Source organism: Phaseolus vulgaris, chromosome 7 (genome assembly GCF_000499845.2).
Source record: "Phaseolus vulgaris cultivar G19833 chromosome 7, P. vulgaris v2.0, whole genome shotgun sequence".
Lineage (NCBI taxonomy): Eukaryota > Viridiplantae > Streptophyta > Magnoliopsida > Fabales > Fabaceae > Phaseolus > Phaseolus vulgaris.
In genome coordinates, this window is record NC_023753.2 from 12,212,647 (window position 1) to 12,236,948 (window position 24,302).

A 24,302-nucleotide genomic window follows, 5' to 3' on the forward strand; every position below is an offset into this window, starting at 1 on the left:
ATAGTTTGGCTTCCATTGCCACTTTGTTGTTTTAACAGCAAAAAGGAAGAAAAAGAAGAAAACTAAAACAAAAGCTTTCACTAGATATGGATTTCTTCAAAAAAGTATGTTCACAGAATAAATAAGATAAGTGTAAATATCCACTAGAGATCCATTTTATGACAACTCCAAAACAAATTTCACCGGACAAAGCAGAGCAATTAAGACAATAGAGATGAGATTAAACTTGCAGTTGTAGGCAAATAACCACAAACATGATGGTGTATATATATAATAGTAATAATAATAAAGGTTTTATGTTATCTGTAAAAAGCAGAAGCGGCAAAATTTTACAACTGCAGTGTTTCTCTTGGTTTGATGGTTGCTCTTAGAGATTCTTTCATGACGACAGTGAACTCCCACTTGCCAGTGAAATCCAACTCCTTCTGTGGAGGGTAAGCACCCCACTCAAACTCCTGCACCATCCTAGCCATCATGAGGTGAATATGAACTGTGGCCATTCCCAAGCCAGGGCATATCCTTCTCCCAACCCCAAATGGTATCATCTTCACTCCTGTGACCCCAGTTATGTCTGCCTCCTCTCCCCCAGAGATGAACCTGTCAGGGTCAAATTTCTCAGGGTTGGACCAATATTTGGGGTCCTCACCAATGGCTGGAGTGTACACCTCAACATTTGCATCAATGGGTATGTCATACCCTCCCAAAGTGGTTGGCTCAGTCACAGCATGTGTGAGCACAAAGTGTGTTGGAGGGTGCTTCCTTAGGAGTTCCTTCACCACAGCATGTAGGTAAGGCATTTTTTCAACGTCCTTTTCATCCACCTTCTTCTCTCCCACCGTCCTTTTAATTTCTTCATACAGTTTTGTCTGAACGTGAGGGTTCGCTATGAGCTGTGCTATGCCCCACTCAACCGCAGTGGCGGTTGTGTCTGTGCCTCCATTAAGAAACTCTGAGCAGAGTGTGACTAATTCAGCATCAGAGGGTGCTGATTTCTTCCCATCAATTTTCAGATCAAAGAGTGTGTCCAGGTAGGAAAATGTTGTGGCAGTGTGATCTGAACCGGGGTTTTGGATTGCCCTCCTTCTCTGCTGAATGATAGGGGCTAGAAACTCAATCTGTTCTCTACGCACCTTCAATGCTCTCTTTCTTTGCTTTGAGAAAAAGGGACTTAGGATTGGAAGATAGTCATCCATTCTGGGATCCAAGGTGATGAGAACATTCTTCATAACGTGGTCTATTCTCTCCATTGTTTTCTCATCCATCTCTAAACCAAAACACATAGCCACAAGTATGCAAAACACAGCAAACCTGGCATCTTTGAGCACCCAAACCACCCCGTCGTTGTTCTCTGCTTCAGCCTTGAGCCTGTTGATGAGCTTGTCCATTGCGTTGTCCCTGACAGTGCGAAACTCCTTCAGCCTGGTGGAGCTCAGCATGTTCTGCACCATGTTCCTCCTGAGTGACTTCCAAACGGGGCCATAGAGTGCCGCATTCACAGTGAACTTGTTCTCGCTAAAGATGGTTCTGGTGGGGTTCTCAGGAGGCCTGGTGGCATATGTTGCCCCCTTTTGGATCATGGCCTCGTGGACCAGCTTTGCATCGGTGAGGATGATCATGGTCCTCGTCCCCATCTTGAGGGTGAAGATTGAGCCATATTTGAGCCTCACATCGTTGACATACTCAAAGAAAGGTTTCCCAGAACGAGCAACTTGGAAAAGGTTGCCCACAATAGGCCATCCGGGGGGTCCTGGAGGAAGGTTCAACCTTTTGGATTTGGTTTTGCGAGTGAGGAAGAAAACCAGGCCTGATATGAAGAGGGCGAAGGCAGTGAAGGAGGAAAGAGTCAGCATTTTTGGGAGAGAGAGTTGTTGGAGGAGATGATCAATAAGTGAAGGGAAGAATGCATGGAGGGTATAAAAATGGAAGGCAGCGTGAAATTGTAGGTGAAGTTAATTAAAGCACTTTGAAGCGAAGAGATGAAGGTGGTTGAGGTGGTGGTAAGTACTTTTTGGTTACTGCTGCAGTTGTGTTGAGACTGGTTTTGATGGTGACTGCTACTTAATGGACTCAACAACTTTGATTCAAGACTTTGGACATAGCATGATATATGAACAACTTATGCAAAATTTATGAACAAAACAAATGGTGCGGCTCACAGGTAAGAGCCTTAAAACATTAAATGCATCACTTACCATTACAGTAATTCACAACCCTTACCTTACGTGCCATTGTTTTAATACGTGTCAAACCCTCAAAACCTAATATCAAACCGTTGCAGATGAAGGGTTAGGGACACATCCATTAGAGAGGGTCAACCGCATTTCTCCCTCTTCAACCAACAAACTCACCCTACCAAAATTTCATTTCTAATATTATATTTCTTACTTTCAACATTTAACTATTCAAATATGATATTTTATAGATTAATTATTAAAATAGATAAATTTTACAAAATTCTCATATTAATTAAAATTTTACTACACTGAAACTACACAAAGTAACATGATTTTCTTATTTTAATAATTTTTTAACATTTTACCCAATTTAATAATTAATCTATAAAATTATTTTAATTTAATAAAAAAATATTTTTTCTCTAATATTGATTTAGATAAAGGAAATATAGAAATGATAAAAATAGAAGAGAAATATATAACATGGTGATTCATTATTTATTTGAATAGAAAATATATAAATAGTATGAAAAAGTATATTAAATATAATTTAATTTGGTAGAAAATAAATTATTTGAATTGTATATTATAGTCATTATATCCTCAGTCTATATACAATACAAACAAGAGTAAAATAGTTATTTTTACAGTTTATTTTTTATTCATCATCTTCGAGGTTCTTTCCTCGTCTCTACCAAACTATAATAATTTTAATTCTTCCTCGCATCTTCATCTTTAATCTGGACAAATACAAACTAAGCCAATATTGTTTGTCTCATAAATGGTGCTCTTTATGCATGTTGGAAGATGTGCATTTATAATTTTTGTTGCTTGTTTGTTTTTATATTTTAAAATGGTTGTTAAAAGAATTCATTGTAAAACTTTACTATTTAAAATAATAAAATTTGTATAAAAAAGTTTACTTTACTCCACATGTAAAAGAGCAAATCAACAATGATTTAATAAATGGATGAAAATAATTTACTTCATATATATACACAAAATAAATCCTTCTTTATTAAATAAATTATAGTATATTATTTAAATATGTTGTAGTACCTATATATTTTTAGTACATGTGTCACTAATTAGTTATTGGTTATATCACCCTATTTTGGTATAAAAAAAACTTTTTACTTATTTTAATCAAATACTAAACTAGTCAAATTTATTAAACATCTATTACAAAAACCTTAACAAAGGATATAGATATAAGGCTTCTAGAAGAAAGTTAATATTAATTTTATCTTTTCTAATTTTTAGATATTTTTTTTTTATTTATATCTAATTTTTAATTTGTCTTTTCCTATTTAGTCTTTATTGACTTTTATTTTACATTATGTCTCTTTAACTAGACCTATAATGAGTATAATGCTGGTATATATTTAGAATATTTGCTTTGATCTAAGTAAGGAAAATAAAATAGAAGAAATATTCATTCTCATATGCTTTGTCTTCATTTTTTTCTCCTTTGTTTTATCTCAGTTCTTTATTTATAATATGGTATCAGAGCTCAAGTTGCTACTTTTAATCATGGGTGAAGTTCTTGATCCCTCACAAAATTTTTGTTCTCCTTACCATGTTAGTTCAAAGACAAAAGTGCAGTCTCAACAAATTAGTTTGACTGCTAAGCAGTATCAAACATGATTAGCTCTCTCACAACAATACAAGTCTAGTGACAATATTTCTAATCAAGTCTCTATTATTCCTTCCAACATGACAACACAATCTAAACACAATCTGGTAATAAATTTATTTCTTCCTTCAGTTCTTGGATTCTTGATAGTGATGCTACTAACCACATTTGTTCATCCTTAACTCATTTCACTTCATATCATCAAATTAATCTTATTTATGTTAAATTACCAAATGGAAATCAAGTCATTGTCAATTATTCTGGAACTGTTTTTCTCAATCAAAATTATGTCATAGAAAATGTTCTGTATATTCCTTGTTTCAATTTTAATCTTCTTTCAGTAGCAAAATTGGTTGATAATTTATCTTGTGTTCTTACCTTTGACTCTAATGGTTGTCACATTCAGGACAAGAACTCCTTGAAAATAATTGGTTCAGCTAAGATGCAAGATAACCTTTATATACTCAGGATCCCATCCTATCAAAAACTTCAAATCAAACCCATCAAATATGAACATACCATCAATACTGTTAATGTCAGTGCTAGTGATCTGGAAACCCTTTGACATTTTCGATTAGGACATGTTTCTAACAAATGTATTGATGTTATAATGACTAAATTTTCTTTTGTTAAATATAACAAATCAATTGTTTGTGATATTTGTCATTTTGCAAAACAAAAAAGACTTTCATTTCCTATTAGTACATCTAAATCTAAAAAATGTTTTGAATTGATTAATGTAGATGTATGAGGACCATACTCAATACCATCAATTTATGGTCATAAATATTTCTTGACCATAGTTGATGATTATTCGAGGTACACGTGAATTTTTCTTTTAAAACAAAAATTTGAAGTTCTTAAGACTTTGGAAAATTTTGTTGTTTTTGTTCAAACACAATTTGAGACAACAATAAAAATAATAAGAAGTGATAATGAAATTGAATTTTTCATGACTACTTTATTTGTTAACAAATGATTAGTGCATCAAACATCATGTGTCAATACTCCACAACAAAATAACATAGTTGAAAGGAAACATAATCATATATTAAATGTAGCAAGAGCTCTCATGATACAATCTTATTTATCAAAAAATAAATTGTTCATACTTTATGATACATGTTTGACATATTATAAACATGCTTCCAACACCTGTTTTAAATTATTCTTCTCCTCATGAAATGCTTTACAAAAATGCAACAAATTTTAATGGATTAAAGGTGTTTGGATCTTTGTGCTATGCTAGCACTTTGTCAACAAAAAAAAAATGATTCAAGGGCATCAAATGTGTTTTTTATTAGTTTTAAAAGGGGGAAAATGATGTATTTTGTTGAATATTCAATCTAGAGTGTCTAAAGATGTTGTCTTTTATGAAAATGTTTTTCCATATCAAAGGGTTCAAGATACTAACAATGAAACTAACAATCCTAACATTCATGATCAAATTTTGTTTACTCAAGATCAACCTGTCTTGAGTCAGCCATCACAAGCCATTTGTGCCTTGTAATAATGCTGAAAATAACAGTAATAATAATTGTGAGTCAGACATTGAGGTTGCAGAAGAAGTTTGTGTCCCATATAAACCAAAACCTCAATGAAGATCATGACACCAAACAAAATTCTGAATCAAATTAGCCTGTCCGAATGTGAGTACCAAAATAAAAAAAAACCACTTGAGTATCTAAAGGACTATCATTGTAATCTTAATGTTCCCAATACATCTTCAAAAGTTAAATACCTTTTGAATTCTAGTTTGTCTTATAACAATTTATCACCTTCTTACACATCTTTTGTTATGTCTCTTTCTTCACATGTTGAGCCAAACACTTATTCTCAAGCTGTGAAACATGACGGTTGGAGAAAAGCTATACAATGAGAGATATTTGCTTTGGATTCAAATCAAACATGGGAAACTGCCCTTCTGCCTAAAGAAAAAACAGCCATAGGTTGCAAATGGATATTCAAAATAAAATATAAGGCTAATAAGACAGTTGAAAGGTATAAAGTAAGGCTACTTGGAGAGATGTGGAGTTGAGTTTGAGAGTAACCTTTTCTCCTTTGTTATATCTTATTTCTTTATTTATAATAAACCTTATATAATGTCATGTATTCTAATTTTAAATGTTCTTATTTTAGGGAGATACACTTGAAGATATTTAAATTGCATAATTAATTCACTTTTATATTATCATTAATTGATCTAATAATGCTTATTGTGAGTTGTAGTGTAATAAAAAAATAGGTTATGAGTGTGACTACTATGTGATGAAGTGTATGACAACCATTGTATGGGTTGATATTGATAGATGTTGAAATCAAATAATGTTATAACTCATAAATAGATAAATTAAATTATTACTTACTTATACTATCTTATATATATATATATATATATAAAAAAAGCTTTTTAACAAAACATAATTATTAAACTCACGAACATTATTTATGTCAGAAGAAGGTGAGTAAAATATTTTGTTAATATTTATAACACATTTTTAATGGATGGAAAAGTAGTATAAATTTTTATAGAAATTTTATTATTAGTTTTTAACTTATTACTTTTTAGTAATTGAGAAATTCAATGTCAATTGTTTAGAATTTATTATGTATTTAAGTATGTTTTCATTAATCTTTGTTTTTCATGTGAAAATTAGCAAGTGTTTGTGCATGTGAATATATTTAATATGTTTTATATACGCATGTGCATTCATTAATTTTGGTTTCTAATGTGAAAATTAGCAAGTGTTTTTGCATGTGAATATGTTTAGTAATGCTCTTTAAGTGTGGTGATTAAGAAAAAAAAAAAACTTAAAAAAGACATACATAGAATAACGATTCTAGTTATAGTTGTCGTTGTTTTCCATTTTCAACAAATATTATTTTTTAAAAGAACAATCTATTTATCCATTATTAATACAACTTTATACCAATTGTTTAAAATAATGACAATGAATTTATCTTTAACCGTAACTCCAAGTAATAATGACAAGTTCAACTGTAAGTGAAATACTTACAGTAATATCTTAATGATGATGACTGTTTTTTAAAAAATTAACTGTTGTTAAAACTTTTATATATAATAGTGAATTTTCACCTTATTTCTCTCATTTTCTCTCCTTAATTACATCTTCTAATCTAAATAAAACCAAGTTCTCCAACAATCTCCGTACCAGAGTGAATATTAAAATATTTTAATATTATATAGACTATTTATAACACACGTTTTTTTAGAGGAAGAGTTAGAGTCCAACAACTTCTTTCTCAAAAACATAAACTATAATAATTTACGTTTACGGCATATAATAGCATTTTTTATTATAATTACTTTTATAAAAAGCATATCCAGCAGATATTTATATTATATATAAAAAGAATTTTTTATTATAATTGTTTTTTTTACACAATTTTTTTTATTCTATCTTATTTAATATATTTCATTTTATCAGTACAATGAAATATTTTATTATTTCATATTAATTACTTAAAAAATAAAACTATTTTTTAATTTAATATTATTGTACAGTTTTTATAGGTAAATTAATTCTCCAACTTTTTTATTAATTCCTTATTTTAAGGCAATAACAAGAAAAAAAAAACATACTCTCACACGTTTCTACATCAAATTTCACATATCAAATAAAATAACATTCATTTCCAATCACTTTCTTCACTCTATTTCAAACAATTATATTTTTTGGTAAAATCATTATTCTTTTGTATCTACCATCAAATCAATCATAACTTTAACGTGAAGATCATTACACTCTCCGATTCCAAAACTGCCAATGGAAGAAGAGAAAAAACTTGAAGAAGAAGATAGACTCTACGGGAAAAGAAAAAAAAAAGAGGTTGTTTAATCAATACATCATTTTTCTTTTACATGTTATTTTTTTTTTCATTTTCGACTCATCTAAAATTATTTTTATATATACGTTAAATTTCTATCATCATGAAAGTTGAGTAAAAAAAAATACGGATACACATGCACTCTATATTTCCGCTAGTATTACATAAAAAGCTTTAAAAATGACGTGTGAAACTAAAATTTAATAAATTAAAATTTTATTTAATGAGTTTTACATCGAAAATAATCGTATACAGCACCTATAGCACTTTGGAAGTGAATAATTGACATGATAAATTAAGTTGAGTTTAATTTTAAGCATTGTTGCAGCCATTAAGAGCGAGTGGGTGGGGGAAACTTTGTCAATGAGAAATTAGTGCTTAAGCACAGTTGTTAAGAAGTACATTTGTACGACTGTTTGCTTTGAAAGTGCCTTGGAGAAAATATTGTGGGGTATAATCATAAAAACATTGTTCTCATCACTTCTACAATCACTTATTGGTATGATACAAGTACAAGAAAGGAAGAATGTAAAAATGCAAATGTGGGAATGGGGTTTGGAAGAATAAATATGCAAATATATATATATATATATATATATATATATATATATTAGAAAAGTTGAGATTTACCAAAAAAAAAACTTGCACATTCTAAGGACAATTTTTCACTGAAAAAAAAAACAATGTTTCATTGGGGAGTACTCATTTCCTTCCTTTTTTTTTGTTCATCAGTTTTTTCTTATTTATTGATTCTAATAAAGAAACGTATAATTTTTTTTTCTCTATTATACACTATAAATATACGTATAAATTATTTAAAAGTTAAAAGTGCGTAAATAATTAAAGTGATATTGAATTTCGTGAGTTAAAAATAAATAAAAACAATTTGAGTTAAATTCATATATTTTTAAAATAATTAAAATTGTAGTAATTGTTAAAAGAATAGAATAGGTGACTCTTTATCTATGGAGTAATTTAGTATGACTTTCTTTTCTTAATGCTACGGGAGTGAATAGCCACAAAACATACCATTGTTAAATATAGTAAAAAAAATTTAACTATCAATAAAAAATAATTGTAAAAAATATTTACAATAATAATAATAATTTTATAAAAGAATAATCTTGAAATATTAATTCTCACTACTTTTCTTTTATTTATTTTTAATCAAACAACTTTTATGTACATTGTAAAATCTCTAACTATTCTTTATTTTTGTGTCCTCCATCTAGTTTTTTCTTTTTCTAGGAAGTTCTCACTCTTTGATTTCTTTCCTTCAAACCTCATATATTTCATAATTTGATCACATATCACAACAGCTTAGAAGTTATATATGGATCATTTGTAACCGATTAAATTTTAAAATAGAGTAGGTTTTCATTTACTTAAAATATTCTTTATTTTCTTCCATTTCTTTTGGATTTGTCATCAATCTTTGTGAAGTTAATTAAGAAAAGTAGTTCTCTCAACTTGGTTAAACTTATATTGAAATTTTGTTAGGTTTGGATACTTTGCTATATATTTTGAGTGATTCTCTAACTTGATCTAGAACTTTCTTTAGAACAAGGAACTATAGTTAAGAGAAACTATTTATGTTTTCATAGAATCTTGGGATAAATTATCTGGATGTGAAGATTACGTGATCATTGTATCTTGAGTTTTAAGCAGGGTTATGTGTGGTTTGAACACATTTTTAATAAAGGAAATTTGTTTTGTGTTAAGCAGTTTTGCATTAGAATATTGCATCTGGGACAAATTGGTTCAAGTTATGGTTATTTTGAAGAAAAATATTCAATGTGAGGCATACAAATTTTATTTGATTTTTTCATTAATAGAAGAATTTTTTTAAATGCTCTGAATCTGATATTCTTATTAAGATATTGATATAGTGACTAGATTATGTATGTTAAAATATAGAGTCTCTTAAATTAAGTTTTGAATATGGTTTGAATGGGTAAATTTAATTTCCTATAATTTTTCATATATTAGTTTATGAGTTTGATATGAATGGAAGAATAGATTGAGTTTAAATAATCAAATTTGAATTGAAATGAGTGAAAGATCAATGTTGAAATTGTAAAGGAAAAATCCAACGCCTTGTAATTTTAATTAGGTGCTAAAAACCACAAAGCATAAAACATGAATCATGCATCGTCTATAAGACAAATCATTTCAAGCATAAATCATGCAAGAAGCAAGTGTTCTATTTGTCAGACAATACAACACTATGAAATCTGTTTGACGTCTAATAAAGTGCTAATATGATAAGATCATATGCTTATAAAATCAGATGATACATACATAAACTAAGCTAGCATTGTATCACTTGAATATATATATATATATATATATTATATGTGTGTGTGCTTATTCTATGATTGCAGAAATTTCCATTGCCTTTGTTTGACAAAGAGATCTATTAAAGGAGCAACCTAAAGTCAACATCAAATAATCTCTTGGGAAAAGAACTAAACCTGCTTTCTTGACCACCTCCTGACACAAATATGATTTCAGCTCTAGCCTAATTGTCTATGTACAGTGTGCACCTTTATCATGAATAGGTACAAAAGGTTATGTTATCTAAGGAGACAATTGTCAACAAATAAGGATGTTGTGTAAAGAAGGAACAAATTTAAAGTTGCATTAAATGCAACCCAGCTCAGACGCATAAAGGATATGCATAGAATTTGAAGTTTCTCAGTGACTATAAATGATCTCTCAACATATATCCTCTTTCAACGCTTATATAAAGTCATTCATCAAGAAGAAGAAAGAGAAAGCAGAGGTAGCATTGTGTTGAAATGTTATTGAAATTTCTTATGCCTCCACAAAGCTTCAGAGAAAGATCCCAGGGATGAGAGTAGAGAATCTACCATATCCATGGATTTGAAAAAGTTTCAAGAAGAACAGTGAGAGTATTCATCCAGCTACTTAGGAAAGAGAACATATCCATTGTATACGTCGAAAGACACAACTCCTTTCTATAGAGTAAATAAAATGATCTAAATTAGGAGAGTAACCTTAAACCTTGTAATCGTCGAAAGACATAATCCTCCTAAGTAGTTAAACTCAATGATCTATTAATCATCAAAACCCTCATCCTCAATATCTTAGTCAGGAGTCGTTGTTTGACAAATAGTACATGTTGAGTCAACAGCGACTTATTAAAGAATACTTAAGGGAATAGCCAAGAGTGGTTTGATGCCTAAAGAATACTCGGTTAAGCCATGAGTGACTTGGTAAATAATATTCCTTGATAGGGTCAACCAAAAGTGGTTGCGATTCGAAATAATACTCATTGAGCTAGGAGTGGTTGAGATAGAATACTCCTTGATAGGGTCAATAAAAAGGTTCTACAATATGAAACAATACTCATTGAGCCAAAACTTGCTTAGGAAAGAATACTCCTTTATGGGGTTAGCCAATAATGGCTATAATATGAAAGAATACATGTTGAGCCACGAGTGACTGCAAGATAAAATAATACTTAGTTAAGCTAGGAGTAGCTTGTGTCAAGAATACTCAAAGTGTTAACTAAGAGTGGCTACAAGTCAAAGTCGAAGGAATACTCAGTTAAGCCAAAAGTAGCTCGTGTCAAGAATACTCAAGGGATTAGCCAAGAGTGATCGTGATCCTAATTTTATTCACACTTAGTTGCTTTAATTATAGATTATTGGACTGTAATAATAAATAAATCAATTGTTTTAATTCAAATTCATATGATTGGGTTTATTTGGGGCTTAAATATTTTGTGTTAATTTTGTATTTTTTAGATTAGACAGTCTAAAGGAAGTGTCTACCTTTGTAAATGGGCCAAATATGCAAAAGTCCAAGTTGCTTCTTTGAATCAAAATAGAAAACAAAATTTGAGGAGAAGAATGAGAAAATAAAATCTACAATATCTCAGAAACAGAATTGGAAACAATATTCTACTAAATACAAGGAAAAAAATCAATAATTTTGGAAAGTTGGAAACTGAGAAATTGTTAATAAAATCTAAACCATAATATTTTCTCAAGATCCTTGAAACAGAAAAACATATAAAAAGACATAAGCCTCAAGGAGAAAGAGGGAACCTTCACAAGGTTTTCTTAGTTTCTTTTCTTCTTTGTAATTATTTTGTTTTTCCTCTGCATGGAAGGCTAAACCTTTTTTGTTGATTTCTCTGTAATTCCCCATTGAGTTATGGGGTTATGATCAATAAAAGTTTCATTTTTTTAATTCTCTATAGCAGTTTTTTTAATATTCTATTTTTTTGGAAAACTAGTTTTTGTGAGAGGTTGTACTTGAACACATGATTGAGAGTCGTCCTTATCTTAAACCATGGTTTCTTAGTTAGTTCGCATTGTTCTAATTAATTTCTTGGGTACATGATTCAAAAGAGAGGAGATAAGCATTTCCATGGAGTATACACATGGAAAAAATGTGTACTGATTAAACCAATAAACGCATGTTTTACTGGTGAGCTTCAAGTTGAATTAGATTGACGCATGTTCAATCTGGTTTAACTTTATGTGAGAATTGAAGGATGATAATCTTTAGATGGACTATGAAGAATTCATTGGTGGAAGAACTTGGATATCAACCACTTTTTATTTGTTGTTTTAATATCTTTTATATTTTATGTTAATCAATCTCAAACCCTTTTATCTTTATTGTTATTGCTAACTTTTCTTGCTTGCAGATAGATTCTGAACACCGATTTACTGATTTCACTATTGGATTTATTGGGACACGACTTGAGGTCATCTGACCATAATTATACTATCATCTCTCAAGCGTTAGACAGGTCTATGCTAAAATCATTTTAATTTTGTTGAAGATGGATGTGGCTCCTTCAAGTCAATGTGTTTGATGTAGCAAAGTGTGTGTCTTGCTTTGAAGACTACTTTTGTACTTGGGTAGTCTTGTATATAGGTTATAGTGTGTTTAAAGTGAGCTTTTTGCATCGTGACCCACCTCTCAACCCTTATCAAGGATAAGATCAAGCACAACGTTTTCTAAATGTTTTTCTCATGTTTTTTTTCCAAAATATGCTTTACTGCACAAAAAATGAATATGTTGTTTCTCAAATGAATAGATTCTTTTTAACTGCTGCCTTATTTTTTAAAAGTTTTTTGATAACTTTGTTTTTTGCACAAGTAACTTGGCTCAGCCTTTTCATGCTATCAAAATGAATGAGTTGCAATAGTTTAAAATCTCTCTTTGTCTTTTTGAAAATAAATCTATTCATTATAATTTCAATTTGTTCTTTTTATAACAACTTTTTAAACTATTTTTTGAAAATATGTTATAAATAATTTCCTATATAAAGAGAGTCATATCTCACTAAAAAGTGTGTTGAGAAAACGAGTTTGAAACATAGATTAAGAGTTTTCAGAGAATTAAAAAATAATTTGCACGTGTTCTTGGAAGAGTTTTTCAAAAGAAAAATGTGTGCTTGTTTTTTAGAGACCTAAGTTTGGTAGGAGGTGTTGTCACTGGTTTTTCAAGTTGTTCTACATATATTTTCTGTATTCTGCATTCTCCTTCCAGGAGTATTCAATTTCATCATTTTATTCTTTGTAATTGTGGTTGTAAGACTCTTCTTGATAAAGTTTCTTGAAGAGTTGGGTGTGCTGAAATAGGGTTTTTCAGCTAGGTGTTCCTTGTTCTTGTAGTGTTCAAGAACATTAGGTTGTGTAATTGTGTTGTACTGTTTTTAGTGGATTTCACCTTGGGAAATGTGAGACTAGATGTAGCTCATTTGAGTGAACCAGTATAATCTTGTGGTGTTCAATCTCTCTTAATCTCTGCACTCATTTACTGTTTCGTATGTTAATTTGACAAAAAAATAAACTTGTTCAATTAAAATTGAATATGTTCTTTCAGGGATTGTTGATGAGCATATATTTATTCACACACAATAGCCTTAATCATAGATTATTGGACTATAATAATAAATAAATCCATTGTTTTAATTAATATTCATATAATTGGGTTTATTTGGGCCTTAACTATTATTATTGTTAATTTTGTGTTTTTAGAGTAAATTATCCAGAGGAAGCATCTACCTTTGTGAATGGGCCAAACATGCAAAAGTCCAAGTTGCTTCTTTGAATCAAAACAGAAAACAAATTCTGAGGAGAAGAAAGAGAAAATAAAAGCTACAAGATTCCAGAAACAGAATTGGAAGCAAATCTTCTGCAAAATAAAAAGAATTATGGAAAGTGGAAACTGTTTACAAAATCTAAACTGCAATATTTTCCCAAGATCCTTGGAGCAGAAAAGCCTATAAAAGGACACAAGCATCAAGAAGAAAAGAGAGAGCTTCATAGGGTTTTCTTCTTAGTAATTCTTTTGTTTTGCCTCCGCATGGAAGGCTAAATATTTTTGGTTGATTCCTTTGTAATTTCCCATTGAGTTCTGAGGTTTTGTTCAATAGAAGTTTCGATTTTTAAGTTTCTATAGCAGTTGTTTTTATTTTCTAATCTCCTGGAAAACTAGTTTTTGTGAGAGGTTGTACTTGAACGCATGATTAAGAGTCTTCCTTGTCTTAAACTTTGGTTTCTTAGTTAGTTCGCATCGTTCTAATTAATTTCTTGGGCGCATGATTCAAGAGAGATGAGGTAAGCATTCCCGTGGAGTATACGCATGGAACAAAGTGGGTATTAATTAAACTAGTAGACGCATGCTTTACTGGTGAGTTTCAGTTGAATCAGATCGGCGCATGTTCAATCTGGTTTAGCTCTGTTGGAGGATTGAGAAAAGATTAATCTTTGGAGAACCAATGAAAAATTCAATGGTGGAAGAACTTGGGATCAACCGCTTTTTATTTGCTATTTTAATCTTTTTTATATTTTTTGCACAACTATCTCAAACCCCCCTTTTTATCTTTATTTGTTATTGCTAACTTTTATTGCTTGCAGATAGATTTTAAACCGTGATCAACTGATTTTACTATTGGATTCGTTGGGAGATGACTTGGGGACATTTCTCCACAATTATACTATCATCTTTCTAGTCTTAGACAAGTCTACGCTAGAATCATATTAATTTGACAGCAAAACGACAGCTATCAATTGTTCATGCTGTTCTTGATTTCTGAAAAACCAATTTGAATAACTTGTTGAAATCTTAGTGTCTAATTTGGTGATAATGAAAGTACATTGTTCTATGAAAATCAAGTCTATCAATAGGCACGGTACTTTCAAGTGTGTGGTTTTATATTCATGGATTGTATCTTGACTTAACTCTCTGTTTTACTTCTGTCCATATTAATGAGAATTTGTGCTTGCTGATCAATTCTCTCAATATCTGGAAATCATATAACTAAAGTATTGTTATGTTAAAGTAAACAGAAAAATAAATGTACTCTCTCCAAAATAAATCGATTCTTTTCCTCTGTTTTGTAAAAAGACTGAATCTGTGTAAAAAATTTATAAGCTCAATTCAACCCCCCCCCCCCCCCCTTGAACTTTGACACTATTAAACCTAACAAAATTCACAGCAAAATGACAACTATCAAGTGATCACAAGTTCAAAGAATACTCGAGATGTACTTCGCAACATTACTCTGCCTAATGGAACTTAATTTATTTATTTAGAACTAGATGTAATCTATTGCAATACATGGACCAATATAAATTATTGTATGTATTTCTTCCTTCCCTAATCTCTCTACATTACATGTTATTATTTGTACTAACTGAAGAAGGAGGGTTATTGCGAAGACACAAATTTGAAAATTATCACTTGAAATTTTAACTTGCATCAGTCATTATCCATTAGACGAAATAATTATTGTCTGATTATTTGTTGAAGTCAATAAGAAAATATCATAGACAAACGATTCAGTGGGGTTAACTAGTTGCATATGATATGATGCATCAGACGAAAATGTTACAATTTGATTTTTTGATAAACTAAATCATCGTCTAAGTACAATCAATAAGAAAATATTTGTGAAAAAAATTTAAACTTGATAAAAAAAAAATTAACAGACAATCAACCGGTTGTTTTTGCGATTCAACCGGTAGCTTATATCAGCAGATTTAAAAACAACTTAAAAACAGAAATTAAATGAGTTAAGGGTAAGAGAAAAGCACACAAACAATTTATATTGGTTCACTCTTATCCCAAGAGCTACATCCAGTCCCCAGAAACCACTGGGTATCTACTATGCAACCAAAATTCAGATTACAAACACACCACCAAAGAAGTGACCTTGAACCCCACAAGAAACACACTACCTTTGGCAAACAACACCAAGAGTGTATCTTGAACACCTTAAGAACACACAACACTCCTTGACAACACAAATACAGAAATACAGTAATCAAGGAAGAAGAGAATAGAATACACTTGGATATTACAAAGCTTAAAGTTCAAGAATACACCCCAATCCTATTTTAAATACTCCAAAAATTGTTAAAAACATTTAAAGCAGGAGCCTATTCAGTTAGAAAACATTTAAAGTTGATTTGCAAACATAACAAAAATTTTGTTATGGATTTTCAACAAACAATCGGTTGAATTCTCGAAACAATCGATTGAATTGGTTTGACACCAAAGTCAACCAAGTCAAACAGTTTCAAACCCTTTTCAAAAACCTCTAAGTAATAAACTACCGATTGAAATGACAAAACAACAGGTTGTTTTTCCACTTCTTTATAAAACAATCTTTTTCAAAAAGGTTTTGATTCCAAATTGTTTTAGATTCAAACAAAGAGTGGATTACACACCATTTCTACCCAAAACCCACCCACACACACAGCAACTCCAGCCTTCCATCAAACACCATGGATTTGGAGACATCAAAGCTTCAAGATCATCCTTGATCAACAATTGTTTCATCAACCATCCTCACACAAGCTCACTTCAACTCTAGCCCAATTAGTTGTGTTGTATAATTTCTACCATTACTTCGTTTTAAAGATAAAGCTATTTGACCTAGCGTTAATAAGTACTGTTAGTTATGATGATGTTACTTAAAGAGGAGAGTGACATTTAGAGTTGCATGGTGCATATTTAATACACTTATATGTTCACACTCGATAGACAAAGAAAATGAAGTTATCTGAGTTCAAAAGCTTTCAATGGTCAGTAAGGGATTTGCAATGACTTCTTATTCCAAGCTCTATATAAAGTTATCATTTGAAGGAAGATAAGTGACACATTCAACTATCAACTTTCAAAATCCTTAGCCTTAAAAGCTTTATAGAATAATACTATTGTATTCATATAGTAAACTAGAAGAGAGTGCATATTTGTATACGTCGTAAGACGCTATCACTCTCTAGCGAGGAAACTCTTTTAATTTTTGTGATCACACTTTCATACAAACTTTTCTTTTTATCCAAGAGTGATTTTTGTCCAAACAATACTTTGTATTAGCTAAGAGTGGTTGCAGTCTAAACAATACTCTGTATTAACCAAGAGTGGTTGCAGTCCAAACAATACTCATCAGGTCAGCTAGGAGTGACTGAGGTCCAAAAAATACTTTATTTTTAGCTTTGAATGGTTGTGTTCCAAACAATATTCGGGGTTTTTAGATAGGAGTGGCTGATTGCTCAAATAATACTTAGGTTTTTAGTTATAAGTGTTGAGTTTCAAATAATACTTAATTTGTAACTTGCAGTAGTAGTATGCAAAGTGAAACTCAATCAATTGATTGAGAATTGGACATAGTTTATACTGTCAGACTATCGAGTATAAAAATCAAAGACTGAATTCTTCTTTTTTTTGTCCTTGTTCATAACATATTATTTTACTATATTAACAAAAGAATGAAATATCTACTAACCAATCTTTAGAAAATATTTTTGACAGGTCGCTTGTCAATCTAAAAACATTATCTACTTGTTTGATATTAAAAAATACATTGCAAAAATTCCAAAAGTTTTTAAAACATAATTAAGCAATTCCTTCTTATGACATGTTTTTTTACAAAATTAATTTGTTTAAACAAAATAGCATACAAACATGTTTAAAATTGTATTATTTTAATAAAATGTGTATAACTATTATGTTCCTAAGATTATTTATAACATTTTTTTACTAAACACTACAAGAAAAATATTAAATAACAATTAAATTCATAGATAAAGAATAATTAGTTACTATATTGATTAAATTAGATACTATTTTAGAGACTAAAAAATTATCTGTATCTAAAGTGGTTTCTTTTATTAATAAAAAATTATAAAATAGTTTCTAAATTGGTATCTAAATTAGCTACCAATATTTTAGATTCTAAATTAGTTCTAAAAGACTAATTTAGAATATAAAATAATTAGTAACTAAAATCTTGATAGCTAATGGTTAGATATCCATTTAGAAACTACTTTATAAATTTTTATTAATGATAGAAACTACTTTAGATACCAATAATTTGTTTAGTTTATATAGTGGTCTATAATTTAGACAATATTATAACTAAATATTTTATTCTCTAAAACTAGTTCCTATTTAATAAATTTTTTATAGTGAAACTATTAATCATTCAATCCATTTTTCGACTTTAACTGATTTTGCTTATTATATAACCTCAATTCACTAAAAAAATTAGATGTTTAACGTGAATCAAAACTGACGCTAATTAATCAATAACATTATATTTGCACCACATGTGTGTAATTCTAGAATCATTGATGTTAATTTATTAGAGTTAAATTTTTGAAAATCAACTCTAAGTAGTGTCTAATTTGACACCAATTTTTAATTAAAGACGTTAATTAATATATATTTTTATTTTAAAAATTAAGTCGATGCTAAATAAAATCTATTTTTAATATAATTTAAACTGTGTCAGTTTGACTGATGCTAATTACTGTAATTTAAAAAAAAAATCTTGTAAAACACCTCATCTTTAAACAAAATAAAATATAAACAAACAAAAAATAGAAAAAAAAAGTATAGTAGATGATGGAGTAGATGAGTGTTGATGAAGGAGATGATATGGATGGAGTAGATGAGTGTATGTGAATGAAGTAATTAGGAAATATGTGTGGATGAAGGAGATATGTGGATGAAATAGATGAGTGTGGTTAAAAAAAATGTAAGTTAAGGAGATGATTAGGAGTATATTTATGAGTGTGAATGAAGGATACGAGTATGAAGAGATTTATATAAAAAGTGTGAGAGAGAAATTGCGAGTGGTGAGATTTATCATCTTTATATTTGAGCTTTTAGATTAAAAATAATTTATGGTTCCTATTTATTGTCACAAAGATGTCTACATTCATATCATATAAATTAGCATCGATTAAATTAATGCTAACTTAAATAAATTTAAATACAAAAAATAAATAAAATTAGCATTCGCTAAATCAATGTTAATCTTATTTATTTTTAACATTTATTTTAGTTAACGTTGATTATAGTGACACTAACATAAATAATTTTATTTATTACAAAAGTTAAAAATATCTAATGTTACCATAAAGTTGCTTAAGCCAACTCTAGTAGCATCTCACACTAAATGAATTGTATTAGCCTCACTAATAAGCTGACACTAATTAGACATTACCATAAATATTTATTTAATTAAAAAGATAAAAATAATTTTACAATTCTTTTAAAAATTAATCGTTTATTACTATAAGAAAATTATGAAATAAAAACCAATTTTAAAGACAAAAAATAATTAGTTGCTATAGTTACTAGATTAGACACCATTTGAGAAACTAAAAAAAAAAATTCTAAATTAATTTATATTATTGTTAAATAGTTTCTAAACTGATATCTAATTAGCTACCAAAGTTTTAATTACCAATAATTTAGATTCTAAATTTGGTAGCAAAAACCTTGATTGCTAATTAGATATCAATTTAGAAACCATTTAACAATAATAAAAACTAATTTATAAACCAAAATGTTTTTTAGTCTCTAAAATGGTCTCTAATTTAGTTACTATAACAATTAATTATTTTTTATTTCTAAATTTGATTTTTATTTCATGATTTTATTAGTGTATGTCACATTAAAATTGGCTTAACCAACATTAATTAATAGTATTACAATTTGATCAACACTAATATTTAAAAATTAATTTAATATTTTATTGTAATAATTCAACTAAAATGTATCTCTTGATTAGAAGGCAACATATTTTTTAAGAATACTATGTTACATTATTTTTTTTATCAACAATAAAAAAATAAAATAAATTAAAACATTAAAGAAATATTCAAATCCATATAAAAAAAATCTAATTATAATATCCCTAGGACATTCAATACAGATAAAAAAAGCTGTTCTGCTTAACAATGAACAGCCTAATAAATTAGTCTTGCCCACTACCTAGTCCACGGTTTCCCATAGTCGTATTTAATGTATCTCTATGAATCAACAAACTTCAGAAGTTGCACAAAATAATAAAAAAAACATAACTTTTGGTTGAGTAAATTTATGTACTGTTTCGTAATTAAGAAGCTCTCAAACACAAACAGTGATGAAAAGATATTAATTTTGTGATTATACACAAATTATTTGGTTCATACTAGTTTTGCTTGCTCCCTGTAATGAGATGCCAAATTTGTCGGCGAGATTTAATTGATCTTTTTAAAGGGTTTTGTTCTTAATTATTTAGTTGGATATGAATTAATGTCACCAAGTTTGGTCCCAATATGAAACCCAGACATAACTTTGGAAATGGTAACGTGTGTGGTCACTATTTCATTCTTCTTTTCCCTAATTCCATTTTGCCTTTTCAAACTTTATGCACTTCTTTAGATGCTTTCCTATTAAAATATGTTATCTGTGAAGAAAACTACGACTCAAATAATTTTGTAGACCCCTTAGCAAAACTCTTTACATTTCTCAAAACAAAATATATTTCAATGTTGAATTTCTTTTATTCCAAGTCCACTGTTCAATATGGGAAAGAGTTTGGCTCAAATAAGTATTCAATTTACCATTGTTTTAGAGCATTAGCTTATTAAATAAGGAAAATATTTTATGTAATAAGACATTCTATTACGATTATTATTAAAAAATAAATAAACTTGTCTAGCATTTTACTAAATGTAAATATTAATAATACAATAAACCGTTCAATAACAAATAACCATAACAGTTTAATATAATGAAATAGTATAACTATTTAAAATAATATGAAAAAAGTATTTTACTGAATTATACGAAATTTTAATGAAAAAGTATCATTTTTAGTTAAAGTATATTATATAACAAAAATATAGTGGTGTGTGTATTAAGTATTACGAAAGTGGACTTTAAGCTTAACTCAACCCCATAAAATCGGTTCATAGGGGTTTGCACCCACTTATGGGACTATATATTTTGGGTGGTCCGATAGCGGGTGACACGATAGGCCCAACAAATACTCGCTAGGATAGGTTCGAAAACATGCTCTGATACCATAATACGAAAGTGGACTTTAAGCCTAACTCAACCCCATAAAACCGGCTCATAGGGTTGAGGTTTGCACCCACTTATATACAATGAAAGGCTCTAATCTCTAGTCAAAGTGGGATCTCCAACATTAAGTTTTATATTATTTTAGAATATGATATTGTTAAATGTTGTACAATAAGTAATTTAACTATTTCGTATCGTATAATTTATGATATTGTATAATAATATAATATAATATGTATTTTCTATATTTAATATATTATATTCTATAATAATATAAAATCGAATGTTTATAATATACTATAATTTAAAGTATAATTTTAATAAGTAAGAAAATAAATATTTGATATATATTATATATATATAATTCATATAATGATAAATGTAGTAAAATTTTAAATTATATTTTTATTATATTTTTTATATTTATTGTTCTTGTTCAAAGCTTAAATGTTTTTAAACCAAAGCATTAAGTTAAACCTTGTAAAATTTGTATCTTTTTTAAGTGATTTTAAATAACATCCATTTTTGGTTAAGATTTTTAAAATTTTTATTAAATTTCTATGTTAATAATTAACATATTATATGACGAACATTAGATAAATCACATCCTCTCTTAATAGGATATCAAATTAACTATCAGTAAATCTCTTCATAGAATAGATTAACTACTAGTACATTTATAATAATATTTTAAATTATACATGAAGATATGTTATATTTGTTATTTTAAATACATTATATAAAAATTGAAAAACACATAGTTATTTTAAATGATAATAATAAATAACAATATAATATTAGGATTTTTCAATAAACCAACTTGGATATTAATATAAAATTGTAGGATCTCTGATACTCCAAAATATCACTCTTATTCTATATCACATTAATTAATATCCATACAAGAGACCCACTTCTTCTTCTATTTTGTATATTGTAAAGTTTTTTTTTAATTGGATTATTTATTTAGTTTTTTATTATTGATAAAAACAAATCAAAATAAAATGGGTATTCAAAATAAAATATAAGGCTGATGGGACAATTGAAATATATAAAACAAGGTTAGTGAACAGAAGGCATTGACTACCTTGATACTTTTTCTCCAATAGCAAAGATGACTACCATAAAGTTACTTCTTTCTCTAGTTTCTATCTATAATTGGGAATTGAAACAATTAGACATAAACAATGTCTTTTTACATGGAGATTTGAAAGAAGATGTATACATGGTTGCTCCTACTAGATTGACTTCTATTCCACCAGGAAAAGTTTGTAAACTAAAAAAGGTTTTATATGGCATTAAGCAAGTCAACAGAGAGTGGTTTGCCAAACTATCATCCTTTTTGTTTTCTATGGGATATACTCCATCTATGAATGATCATTCATTATTCATTAATTCTTCTGAAGAATCTTTTATGTATGTGATGATATAATATTGGCAGGAAATGATAAAAAGGAGATTGCTCGAATTAAACAAGGTTTGAATCAGACATTCAAGATTAAGGATCTTGGGGATTTAATATATTTTATTGGTCTAGAAGTAGCAAGAAGTAAGAAAGGAATAATGGTGAATCAAAGGAAATATGCATTGGAATTGTTAACAGATGCAGGTCTTTTAGCCTACAAACCTGCACTCACTCCTATTGATAATCATGAAAAATTATCTTCTACGAGAAGTGTTCATTTCGCAGATATTTAAGTCTACAGAAGATTGATTGGAATGCTTATGTATCTCACTAATATCCGACCTGACATAACATTTTCTGTGCAACAACTTTCTCAGTTTCTTGCTAAGCCTACAACTACTCACTATACTGCAGTGATTAGAATTCTCAGATATATTAAAGGAGTTCCAAGTGTTGATTTATTTTTCTCTTCCAACACTTCTGCTCATCTCAAAACCTTTTGTAATCTCAGGTAAAAAATCAAATAAAACAAAAATTAAAATATTAAAAACTTCAGTGTTAACCAAAAGACCAATACACATAGTTTCATAAAATATATATGAGAATTTATATTCTAAAGACCAATACACATACTTTCAAAAAAAAATATGAGACATTATAAATTCTAAAGTTGAGTGAATTTTCATCACCTTAGAAATTATAAAAGTCAGGAGAAAACAAAAGAAATATGGAAAGTCTAATAAATAATTTTACTACTAAAAAAATTATTAAACGTAAAAATAAAATAATGATTAATTACTATATGAATAAATTAAATATTATTCTATAAGTTAAAAGTTATTAATAATTAAAAAAAATATTATTAATAAAATATTACAAAATTAACTTCTAAATTAATATCTACTTAATAATCAAAATATGATCTTCAAAACACCATGACTGTAGAATCTAAATTTCCATAATTCTGAGATACACACGTACTAAACATTAATTGCTGGATTGAGACCATGTTTTTAGACGTAAGTGTGTGATAGGACACAGAGTTCTTTCGTTTCAAACCCCGGAACAAGCCCAATATGATTTTTTGTACATGTTATTTATTGAAGAAATGTCACACTAATAAGGAATATAATGTTTGATAGATATCACCTCAAAATGAAACAAATTTGTCGGTACAAATATAATACGTAAGTAATTCACTCTTTTGGAATTATTCTTTAAATATTTTTTATTATATTTTTACTTATTAGTTTCAAATTAATGAGTAACCTTTCACGTGCAGTAAGTTATCATCAAGAACTGTGCTAAGCCTAAACTAGATAAAACTAAAACATTGCTAATTATTAGGTTTATGTTTTACGGAAAGACAACCAATTAGGATTATGCAAGCAGACTATAATTATAATTTGTTTTTTCCATTTAATTTTTTTTATTTCTTTTAACATACTTTATGAAAAAAATGCAGACAGCACAATAAAGCTGAGAATCAACCAGCAAAGTGTTTTGGCTTAGATAAACATCCTTTGCCTCTAATCATTTATATGTTGAAATTTGGAGGATTCGTTAGAAGAAAATTAGGAAATAAAAATTAATTTTAAAAAAAATAATAATTAGTTGATATAGTAATTAAATTAGAAATTATTTTATAAATAAAATAAATTTTTAGTTTTATTAGATTAATTTTTATTATTGTTAAATAATTTTTAAATTGATATCTGATTAGCAATCAAAATTTTTCTACCAAAATTAAGAACTAAATAATTGATAGTTAAAACCTTGGTAACTAATTAGATACCAATTTAAAAACTATTTAACAATAATAAAAACTAATTTAGAAACTATTTTTTTTTAGTTTTTAAAATGTTTTTTAATTTAGTTA

General features: G+C 28.6%; 1 protein-coding gene across 1 annotated transcript; it reads right to left on the reverse strand.

The window, feature by feature from the left end:
* Positions 1-200: 200 nt before the first annotated feature.
* On the reverse strand, positions 201-2,202 carry LOC137828380 (cytochrome P450 77A3). Its single transcript, XM_068634916.1, has one exon. It carries the CDS (start codon positions 1,848-1,850, stop codon positions 330-332), a length of 1,521 nt encoding a protein of 506 aa, XP_068491017.1. The 5' UTR covers positions 1,851-2,202; the 3' UTR covers positions 201-329.
* Positions 2,203-24,302: the final 22,100 nt, after the last annotated feature.

Coding starts and splice junctions, on each gene's coding strand:
- LOC137828380 (XM_068634916.1), bottom strand. CDS start 1,850: ATGCTGACTCTTTCCTCCTTCACTGCCTTCGCCCTCTTCATATCAGGC.